General features: G+C 35.7%; 2 protein-coding genes across 2 annotated transcripts in view; one reads left to right on the top strand and one right to left on the bottom strand.

The window, feature by feature from the left end:
* Positions 1-6: 6 nt before the first annotated feature.
* Positions 7-4,140, bottom strand: LOC136416679 (beta-1,3-glucosyltransferase). The gene is made up of 9 exons (XM_066401977.1): positions 3,940-4,140; positions 3,124-3,233; positions 2,870-3,061; positions 2,676-2,812; positions 2,444-2,627; positions 2,233-2,368; positions 2,029-2,182; positions 1,565-1,823; positions 7-351 (listed from the first exon to the last, which is right to left on the bottom strand). The coding sequence occupies exons 1-9, from the start codon at positions 3,998-4,000 to the stop codon at positions 190-192; spliced, it is 1,395 nt and encodes a 464-aa protein (XP_066258074.1). The 5' UTR covers positions 4,001-4,140; the 3' UTR covers positions 7-189.
* Positions 4,141-8,996: 4,856 nt separating this feature from the next.
* if (inflated) overlaps positions 8,997-11,298 on the top strand; it is a 48,755-nt gene continuing 46,453 nt past the window's right edge. The window contains exon 1 of the mRNA XM_066401955.1: positions 8,997-9,435. Within this exon, the coding sequence (XP_066258052.1) occupies positions 9,248-9,435 (188 nt within the window). The 5' untranslated portion in view covers positions 8,997-9,247. The remainder of the gene's footprint in view (positions 9,436-11,298) is intronic.

Here is an 11,298-nt window from a genome sequence, read left to right as displayed (position 1 = left end):
ACCAAGGTTATTACGACTTGAATACAGCACTGGGAGATCTAAGAAGTAAGTGTTATAAGTATATCACAACCGCTGTGTAGATGCGATTTTTTCCACTGCTAAGTTAAGTAGATTTTATAAAAGTACAATAACTTAACCGAAATTAAGCATAAATTTAGTCCGAAGGTGGGAAAACCTTTGTCGTTTTAATTAGAATTCAGTTTTTGGGATTAATTTGCCGCGCATTAAATCTATATCAGCTTCTAGGAACCAGTTTTTATAGACTTCGACAGGATCTATCATCCAGTGTTTGTGAAAAGTAATTGCATCTTTCGTGGCCAAAAGTTCTGATGCGTAATCTTCTGGACGGGCCTGAAATTTTGAAAACGGAAACCAAATAAAGAAAAAGAAATTTTTTAACTAAAACCCATATTAACAACCACACTCATAAATTTTTTTTTTTAAATCAGGAGGAAAATCGCATTGTTTACAAGTCAGGTAAATTAATAAGTTCAGCATCTAAAATATAACCACGAGAATTACTATAAAGAAGTTTCTCAAACATCATTTTAAAAAACATCTTCACTTATAAATCAATTAAGATAATAAATTATCAATTAGGTAAATAATTAACGTGGAACAATTTTAAAAATTCCATTATTATTTATGTGGACACCTATCGCAAGGGTTATATTGAAATTGTAATCCAGCAAGTGCAGCGAGACGTTGTAGCTGCATTGCCGGACCGTGTAAAAAAGGTGAAAAATGTTGTATTCATATTAATTAAAAAAATAACTGTCCTGTGCCCTGTGCTACAATTTGTCTAAGAGTATAACACATAGTTAATATTTCACCATTGATCAGTTAATATTACATATAAATTCATAATTAAATAGCGAGCTAATTGACCACAATGTCGTCATTATTCCTTATATTTCATTTATCGTTGTCATGGAAACGTACACCAAATGAAACGCTAGCTTCGATCTTACGATTTAAAACGCGTTGTGTTTTTGAGTTTCGGGTTTAATTTCCGCTTAATTTAGGTATGTTTATTGCATGCCTGAACTAACCTGAACCAAACTGAACTGAACTAACTTGAACTCCCCGCAGTTAAAATATTTGCAAAAAACCGTAAACATGTCCAGACATAACATAGGAATTTGTAAAAACCACAAGAAAAAAGCTGACTATCTGGGAGCAAAATCTAGACGAGTTACAAAATATCTGTCAATGTCAAACTAAGTGCCATCACAAGAAATGTCAGTCACAGAAAGTCTATTTAACAATAAGTTAGGTACAACTGCCTATTTAAAGAAGACGCGCATATGTAGCTTTTCCTTACCTTAAAGCATAAAGGGAGTTGTAACTTATAGCCACTTGGGGCATCTAATTACAAACTCTGTTTCAGTTCTAACGAAATATTAGATTACTAAAAAGAACGTCAAAATAACGTAAAGATCAAACTATTTGTTAACTATTCATGAAGCCGCAATCTTATGGCCCTCGGAATGATCAAGACTAACAGGTGTTGCAAGCACTTTTACATTAAATTATAATTATCACTAATTTATTGTTTACTTACTTGATGCATTTGAGAAACGTGAACCAAAGTAATCCCCAAATCCAGAGCACAGGAGCCCAGTACCATATCATCAGGGGAATCGTTCCGCGGACAAACGCATTTAGAAGCCAAAAGTTTCAGGGCCGCTCTATTGATTATAATTCCGGCGCCACCTGTAGGATAATTGAAACCCTGCATTCCAAACAGATACCTCTCCCCCAGGATCATAGGTATACTGGCATTTTTATGGCAGGTGGTTAATTCTACTACTTTGGCAACACTAGAATGGAATCAGAAATTGATGCTATATTTAATAGAATTGAGTCAAAATTTACATTAAGTTAAATCTGAGTTATAGGTGGTAAGGTTTAATGTCACTAGAGTTGGAACGCTGTAAGAAGAACACCACTACGTCATGTTTTTAACATGCAGTTAATATGACGTAGCGCTGTTCTCCTTAAGAGGTTCGGATAGTCGGACTCTACCTTAGGATAGTGTCGTCATCAACTAAAGCTAACCAATTTAAATCTGAGTCCTTATGGAACTCTTTTACCAAATAATGGAGAATCGCCATTGTTTTTGCACAGTGACCGTGCTCAGTATTTGGAATGTTAAGGGATATTGTTGGTACATCTATATCTGTAAAATGAAAACGTGCGCCTTGTAAATAACATCAAGTTTGTCCTCACCTTCGGCGTCGCTGAAAAATGCTTTTTTTTCTGCATATTTATACCATGTTTGTTTCACCACTTCAACTCTATCAATATGGAATTGCTGGCAAGTTTTAATTGCAAAAAATATGGAAGAACTAGAGATAACTTTTTGCTAGAAACGATACGATGCATTAGTACAACCAATGCCAAAACCTTATTCACTTCAATAAATTTTGTACCTACTTACACAAGATGTAAACTTTTTAGGATACGTGGCACAATAACTTCGATCTTCCGCACTTGTACAAAATTTATCGTTATGTTCAATCATGGGCCCCCTTCCGCCGTCGTAAATGAATAGGGCAAATTCGTGTGCGGCATCAATGTGAAAATCTAACTGCTTAAAGCCCTGCTCGATGCGGGTTTTTAGTCTGAAAAAATAAAAATCTAGATGATGCATAGCTTCAAACTAATCGCACCTTTTTAATAGGGGAACACTGAGGACTATTCCTGATCCTGCATTTGGATACTTGAAAAATTGAGGATTCTCGTGAAACGCAAAATGGTGTATTATGCTGGCTTCGGTATCGTATAAAGCATGACCGACCCAAATTTCCTAAAAAAAGAAAAATAAGTAAAATAATTTGTGAAAGACATCAAATCTGATACCGACCTTATGAGGATCGTATTTTGCTAATTCATCTAGCAAAGTGTGTACTACGACAGTAGTAAAATCTTGCAGAAAAACAACCCACTTTGTAGCTTTCCCATCAAGGAGGTTCCAAACTGATACTACTAAGGGGGAAATTGTCCAGGCAGCAGGTGAGTTTATCAAATCGTCTGAAGTGCATATTTTAGGTTCGTCCTAGATTTTTATGATTGTTTTATAACACCTTCTCAAGACTTTTATATCATCTGCGAACGTACCAATTTTAATTCCTCATATTGTTGTTTTAAGTGGGTTTTGAATTCACTTGCAAGCTTTTCATTATATGGGTTTCTTTGGTTAATTATCACATAAGTAACAGTAGCATTATCTACAAAAAGAAACAACCATGACAGTTGTATCAAAAAACTTGAATAAGGGGTATTAAGGTATAAACGTTGAAGGTAGACTTCTCTCAATAAATAAGGGAAAAATCTAAAAGACAATTTCTGGAATCGTCTACCACCCCATATTTTCAGTATAGGGTCCACAAGCTGAGATTAAGTTCAGCTCTTCTCCGTAAATTGATCATGTGAAAATTCTCCATGCAAAATTACCAGTTTAGGCCAAGCTTAGACATGCGCTTAGCTTGAGGACCTACACAGAATGAGGGTTATCCATACACTACTTGTAGTGTTGAATCATGTCTAGATTATTAATTATGCAGGGGTTCTAAAAATTCAATTCCTCAAAACTTGAGTAAAAAATTTTCGTCGAAAAACACCCCTGTATATTTAATAGCGGGGCCATATCTAAGCAATAGCAAGAAATGACGTTAAAATGACGTGCCACACTAAGATCACCATGTTTCCATGCAAGGAATAAACGTCATTTTGACGTCATTTTAGACCACCACTTAACAGATTCGAGAATCTTGTCGCCGTTGTTACAAAAATTTGACTTGCGCATGTGAGTATCCAATAGAGGGTGTCTGCTAGCTATAATGGTTTTGTACCTACATGCTTTTAAGTATCTGACAGAGTGAGGTATAGTTTGGTTATCCAGTTTAGTGCAGTAACTATAGGCCCTTTACTCACCTGTTTCCGACGACTTGGAGAGTAGCAATAAACCACATAAGAGCAGAAATACGTATCGCATCTCACAATATCCTTATTACCACCATCAGAAACTTAAGGCTCTTTGGTCATGCTAATTCCGTTATATTTTAGTAGAAAATAATACATGAAACGTACATTGTAGCAGGTGTTAATTGTAGTAGATCGCTAAACGAGCTTCTGAGAATCGATCATGTATTCGACAATGCGACATATTATCAACTCTATTGTGTAGAGTGTGGGTGCCTGACCATCGTGCTTTTACTCAGGCTTCCGTAGTTCCATGCCCTCTCATGGTTGGGCTATAAGAGAAAGATGTACAAATATAGTACAGTTGTACAATATATTCTTGTCGATGTAACTTCACATCTCACAGGAATTCATCTGATCTGTATTTTTAATGCGATTGCTCTTTGGATTCTCGAGATATTAAGGTTTAAGATTCAAAAAGTGGTTAAAATTGGGTACCTACTGACACTTTAGAAATTTTCAAGAAAAAATTTAATTTGCAGGGTGGCCCACCGAAAACTTTTCACCGAAATTTTCTATCTTATGATGTAGAAAACGTGAAAACGTTTGGACCCGTCAACTTTAATTTCAAGAGGACTATTTCTTTACTATAATAATTTTCCCAGGGTCAACTTCAAAGCGGGGATGACTTCCGCCCTTAAAATTTGTAATGGAAAAAGGTATCATGTTATATATCATTTTAAAGGACCTTCAATTGCCTTTTCAATGTTATCTTATTTTTCAATTTTGAATTATTAGTTCTTGAAAAAGTAAGGTTTAAATGCGATGCTATTTTAAGAATGTAATAAAACTGATACGAAATGTTTTTAGTAAATAAATCGAAAAATGTGAATCAAAGCGTTATGCCTAGATAAACATTAAAAATTTCAACTAGTTCAGTAAACACTATCGTTTCGTTTTAAAATGATTTATACTATTCAAAAAAAACTTTACAATGCTTGTGCCAGAGGAGCTGAAGATTTATTTAATGAACAACATCCTGATAAACACGTGTCCCACACTTTCATACACAGCCTGGTTACAAAATTTCGAGAAATTGGATCGGTGGAAAACAAAAAAAGCTATTCAAAATTTAATAAGAACGGAAGCAGCTGATGTAGTTATTCTGGGACATATCATGATAGAACCTATTCTAAATTAAGTTAGTACAGGAACTAAACAAAGATGATAACGATCGAATTTAGAATTTTGTGAGATTATTAGTCAACGAATTATTATCAATTAAGCATATGTTTATAACGTTTGTTTTTCTGATTAGTGTTTTTTCTTCCTAAATAGCGAAGTTAACCGCCAAAATTACCAACATTTGTAGCCCAACAATCCAAGACTTTTTCGTAAAGTTCACACCCAACATCCGGAAAAACTAAGCGTTTTGCTATGAATTTTTGGAGATCATGTTGTTGGCCTATTTTTTACCTAGAAATCTAAATGAACAAATCCATTTGTATTTATTAAAAAATGCCATTGATCCAGCATTAACACAAATAATTGAACAAAATAACCATCATCATGCCGTAGACATCATTTTTCAATAACATGGGGCTCTTCCGCACTATGCGACTTCTGTAAGGTAGTCAGACGAAATATTTCCGCAACGATGGATTGCGAGAACAGGACTGAATGGCCTGCATGTTCCTCAGATTTGTTTCTGCTGGACTTTTTTATGGGGCCATTTAAAGTAAAAAATTTATGCGACACATTCTGAATCACTTGAAGACCTGTAGCAACGTATTATACACTAATGTAACTTTATAACTACAGAAGTGTTTAATAATGTCAGAAAATATTTTGAATAGTGTCTGTACTATTACACTATGTGGAGGTCGGTGATAGTCATTTTTAGTATCTAATAAATTGAAATAATTGGCAAGTGAAATCGATAACATCGCTATTAAACTTTAATTTTTCAAGAACTGAAGATTCAAAATTAAAAACATAAGGTGGCATTGAAAAATCAATTGAATGCCCTTTGAAACGATATATCACATGATACCTCTTTTCATTTGAGATTCTCAGTGTCTCACCTTCTCTTAGAGCTTGAATTTGGGAAAATAATTATACCAAAAAAATATGATCCCCTCGAAATTAACATTGACAGGTCCGAATATTTTCGTGTTTTCTACATCATAAGACAGAAACCATCGGTGGAAAGTATCCGGGTAGCCATCCTTTCTAAAAATAAATAAATACATATAATAATATTTATTTATTGTAAATTACGTGTATTTATACTAAAAAAGCTCCCAGTTTCCATTTTGGAACTTGGAGACATCAGGTTTACGTTAAAAAGTGGTATTATATACCCTACACAGAGTGATTCATTAACAATGGGAAAATCGAAACTGTAGACAGATACAGACAGTTGATAACTGCGGAAATATACAGGGTGTTGCAAAATTTAAATTTAAATTCGTTTTTTCGCTATTATTGTGAAAATATTTATGTTAGGAAGTTACAATTTGTAGAGCCATGATTTTTAAGCAGCGACAAATTGCTATTTCCGCATTGAATTCGGTATCAGTATCGGATATCGCTCGGATACCGATATTTAGTGTAGAATATCGGTTGATACTAACGATACTGGCCGACACCAAATACACATCCGATGTTTCTATACCTGAAACTCAGATATCACCTACATCTACTCCTTTATTCTGTTTTATTATTTCAGCTTTTAAGCGTGTGCATGGTGTATGTCGATATAAATAATATATTTGTTAAGTCGGGGGAATGGGAATAATTGTGCAATTGGTCTATGGTTTCTCATAAGGGTTTAAGAGTTCAAGTGGTCTTTTTTTTCCGTCGCATTCATGTAATATTAATATTTTGCCAGGCGGGAGTTGTAAATTTCCGACGTTTCTTTTCGTTTGCAATTGTGCTTAAATTTTAAGCTTTGTTGTTCCGTTGTCAGTCTCCTTTTTATTCTTCCAGGTCCATTTAACTTCAAACTATTTTAATCAATGTCAGTATCTTTCCTGTTTTGGGTCTCGGACCATTTCTTCATGTCATTTCGGTCCTGTCGAAACGATGTACTTAACGCCCTTCCTGTTATTGAGAAAGCCGTCTTGAAAGACTTGACGCCACTCCATGCCCTATTTGTCTCCTTTCAAGCTACGGGGCAGCGCCACTCTTCATTCTTGCAATCACTTTGTTTATGCCCTTCTTTTGGGCACTCAAAAGCAAAAATTGAGATCGGTCTGGTCCCTTGTAATTTTTTGTAGCGCGATATTTACCATCTTGATATGAGAATTCGTTAGAAATTTCTTGCTTTATCTTGGGTAATGGAAATTGTTTCTGCACGTGTGATGTTTGTATTTTTCCTGAGGTGACTCAGTGAGTAGGTTTTTTCCCCTTCGATCCTCTACTTTCTGAGTCACCACCTCCAGTACCTCTTATTTTTCCGTTGTGACATGCAGGTCTCTTATACCCCTTATATTCTTACACCCTGTTAGTGTGTGCCTTCAGAGAAAATTTGCTTAATTATTTGACTACCTATTAGACCCCACCACATATTAATACTAAATTGTATTTGAAGATTTCTGGGATGAACAGTAAATAAGTTTTTCTTAGACCAATGGTGTACGTTTTTAGGATTAAACATTTCTCTATTTGAAAAATTAGCTTCATCGCTGAACAAAATACACCTTAAAAAATTCAAATTTTACGTACACATGTTCACAATCCATTGGCAAAAGATTACCTTCCTTTCGGTGTCACCAAATACTAAGGTTTGTACCGGTCGTTACTTAAAAGGTAAAAATTTAAATTCTTTTCTAATTCTCCAAATAGTACTTAACTTTAAACCACTGTCTTTTGCTAAATCACTGATTGAATTGTTTTCGTACGCTTCGAAATTTGCCAACACATTTACTTTTACTTCTTCATTTATAATAAATTGTCTTTTATTTCTAGTTTTCACAAAGACTCTATTACTCCTAAATTTTCTGTACAATTTTAGGAAATACCTTCTCTGTGGTTAATTACATTCCGGATACATTTGGCGATATCATTCCAGTGCTCGGAGATTATTTTTCCTCGATACAAGATACGTCTTTAACATGTCGCCTTTGTATAACTGAGTGAATGTTATTTTGTACTGTTAATAACCTAACTAAAGTGTAGTTCTTTTAAACAATAATAATAATAACTTCAAATTTAAATCAAATTTAATACGTTAATTTATTATCTTGCATTTTTGATGAGATTAACTTATAATGACGCATCGAATGAAGCTTTTATTTTATTATTAGACGTACACACATTCTATAAGAAAAATTTCCCGATAATTCCGTTATTTTCAATTTTAGGCCGATATGGTCTTTTTTTGTTAGTGACTTGCAAACGTTAGAGTAAAAAATATACAGGGTGTTCCATTAAAAAAAATGCATTTTTATCATTTTTCCTTAAACGCACATTCAATTGTTTTTCTGTTTTTACCTTCTTAATCGGCAGAAAAAATGCTACTGATTTGCTAATTTAACTGATTTTGTATCTACAATAATAAAAAGTTACCAATGGTGCGCACGTAACTTAGAACAGCCGGTATAATACCTCCTAATTTCAAATCGATATATCTAGTCGTTCGAACTTAGAGAGAGGGAATGCAATATGTTTAAAAGAAAACTTGTTATCTCAGAATTCTACAATCTACAAAGGTCCTTGTGAAAGCCGGAATGTCTCCTCTAATATCCACTTGTTCATCTATGTCATGAAATGCCACCACCCACTACGCCCATTTAGTACAGATTTTAGCCAATGTGTACAAATATTTCAATGTGCATGCCCCTCGTTCAAGCACTTGCTACTTCTCTATCTTCCATCAGTCTTTGCTCAACGTTATTGAATAAAGATGAACGATGCAACGGAAGTGACGAGCACGCAATTATTGAACGGTAAACAGGGTTAGATGTACTGAAATAATGGTTGAAAACTGCGATTAAAGTACCAAGTGGAGCGTGCAGGTGGCGCCTCATGGTCAGCTAAATTTAAACCCATTACATTCGTCCGCCGCAGTTTTGTTTCAATGGTTTCAGTCGATGAAAGCCCGCGAAAGAAAAATGTCGGCGTCGGAATAAATGAGCGCACCAAACGCGCTTTTTTTCTATCGGGGATTAAGTACAATGTTTGAATGCACCTACATTACAGTTCCTTGCCATTTCTAAATTGTTTCCTAAGATAATTGAAAATTATTGGCAATCTCAAATTCTGGCGAAAGTGCGCTCGTCACACACGCGCTCTTTTTTCTGGACAAAAAGTTGCTATGGATTCCAAGACTTCCCGTATCCCATTCCTCAGGGTGGTGTTGCTGTTATTTGTTGCGTTTTCAAACTTTCTGGCGGCGGATGGATTTAACGTGGACGCAGTTAATTATGCGGTGTACGAATCTCAGGAACACTCCATGTTTGGGTTTACAGTCGCAGTTCATAAACAGGGATACAACAGGGGATGGTAAGCTTGAAAATCGCCGTATAAGCAAAATAATCGTACTGCACAAGTAGTGATGGTTTTGCCGATAAAAATTAAATGTATTTTCCTTGATCTTTAGCGGTTTGCGAGATCTGTGCATTCAGAACCTTCGGTCGGGATCATGACCGGCTCGTAAAGTGTAGATGCCTGAAATTAGTCACATTTACACATAGGTTTATTTCGAACTGGTGACTCAAAATATCCGTTTGTTTTCCACTTATTCTGCGAAATTTATCAACACTTCCAGTGAAGAATTATTGCGAAAGCCTTAACATGATTACCTGCGTTAGCGAGCAAATCTAACGCGCGGACGGTTCGTATTAAAGCAAATGTTCAACATCTAAAAATGCGATATTTCACTATGATCCATGTTAGTTCTCCCCTTGGGAGGTACAATGAAATGAAATACTTGAAAGAAAGCAACAAAGAATCTAAGGTCGAAACGTATTTACGTTCGCTCGAAAGAGGCATTTGCGGAAAAAAAGAGGAGACGTATTTGCTTAAAATTATTATCCTCCAATGAGCGCCCGTCCATTAAAGATGGTTAGAAAACCATGTCGCAACTGACCACTGACCAGTCCCGTGCTAATGGTCCACGTTACGTAACTCGTCGATTTAAATAAGTAATTCGCGCCTGTTTAGCATTCTGCGCTATTTATTAGCATCGAGTCAAACTGCGGCGTGTTATGTTTATTTCAAGAACAACTTGTTTGTCGGAAAACCTGGGTGATCGCAGTTACCCGATCACCTCATGGTTTGCCAAGTTACAGATCTCGCTATTATTTAATCTGCGACGAGATAACGACAAACGGCAGTGATTAGTCCAATAGCAATTAGATAATTAGCAATTTTGGAATTTTATTGTTGCTCTCTCTGTAGGAGCCGACGTTCAGCTCAGATCGGCATCGTTTCTGCCATTTTTAATTTAATCGGAATGAACTCGGCCGCAATTGTGAAAATTGCTAAATGAGCTCTTAACGTGGAAATTCATTATTGCGACAAACAAGGAATTTAAATGGGGGCAATTTTCCAATTAGACCTCGCTTGAAGGAAAAGAAAATTGTAAATTGGTTTCTGCGCCAACGTCAAAACTGTCATTATTCGAAAAAGAGAAATGCGAGAACGAAAGGCACGATTCGGGCAGACACGAACCGTTTAGGCAATGGCAGCACTTCTAATTTATGTTCAAAGTAATGGGTCTAGGCCGATAAATTCGTTGATTGCCACAAATTGAACGTTGTTTTCAATTACTGTGTCCCATGTAAGTCTGTTCAGGCTTCAAACCATGTACTGTGTGCACCTATAATATACAGGGTGTCCCAGCAACTATCGCACAACTGAATATTCAGTACTAGAGGGTAGAAGAAAATGGCGCTCAGAAAGTGAAGGAGATTGTCTGTCTGAAAGTCTACCAAAATAATTGAAACGCGATGGGGCACGTGGAATGTCCCCTTCATACAGGGTGGCTCATTAACAGTGGGACAACCGAAGGCTGGTAATAGTACACGTCAAATGGCAACGATTAGAGGAAATGTGCCTTATCCGAAAGTTGATAGTTTCGAATGTACGGGGTGTTATTGAAGTACGTGGTCAAACTTCAAGGGGTGATCCTTTGAGTGATTGTGAGGCGAAAAGTTTATTTAAACATAGGTCCGGTAATACTTAATTTTCAAGATACTATGTTAAACTTTTGTTTAAACATGCGTACATATTTTAAAAAAAATCCAAAATAACAAAAAGAGGAAAATTAATATGACGTTGAAATTTGATGACAGTTATTAATGTAGTACAAAGGAATATTTTAAGCTAGAAATTGTTTATCTCCTTTTGCCAGTGGCGTGTACA

Source organism: Euwallacea similis, chromosome 24 (assembly GCF_039881205.1).
Source record: "Euwallacea similis isolate ESF13 chromosome 24, ESF131.1, whole genome shotgun sequence".
Lineage (NCBI taxonomy): Eukaryota > Metazoa > Arthropoda > Insecta > Coleoptera > Curculionidae > Euwallacea > Euwallacea similis.
The sequence above is the reverse complement of the archived record's forward strand: the minus strand, read 5'-3'. Positions and strand labels throughout refer to the sequence as shown.

Excerpts from the sequence above, each read along its gene's own strand:
- LOC136416679 (XM_066401977.1), bottom strand. The coding sequence starts at position 4,000 with ATGCGATACGTATTTCTGCTCTTATGTGGTTTATTGCTACTCTCCAAG. Across the intron at positions 3,062-3,123 it reads AATATGAGGAATTAAAATTG|GACGAACCTAAAATATGCAC; the intron begins GTACGTTCGCAG and ends ATAAAAATCTAG. Across the intron at positions 352-1,564 it reads ACGTTTCTCAAATGCATCAA|GCCCGTCCAGAAGATTACGC; the intron begins GTAAGTAAACAA and ends TCAAAATTTCAG.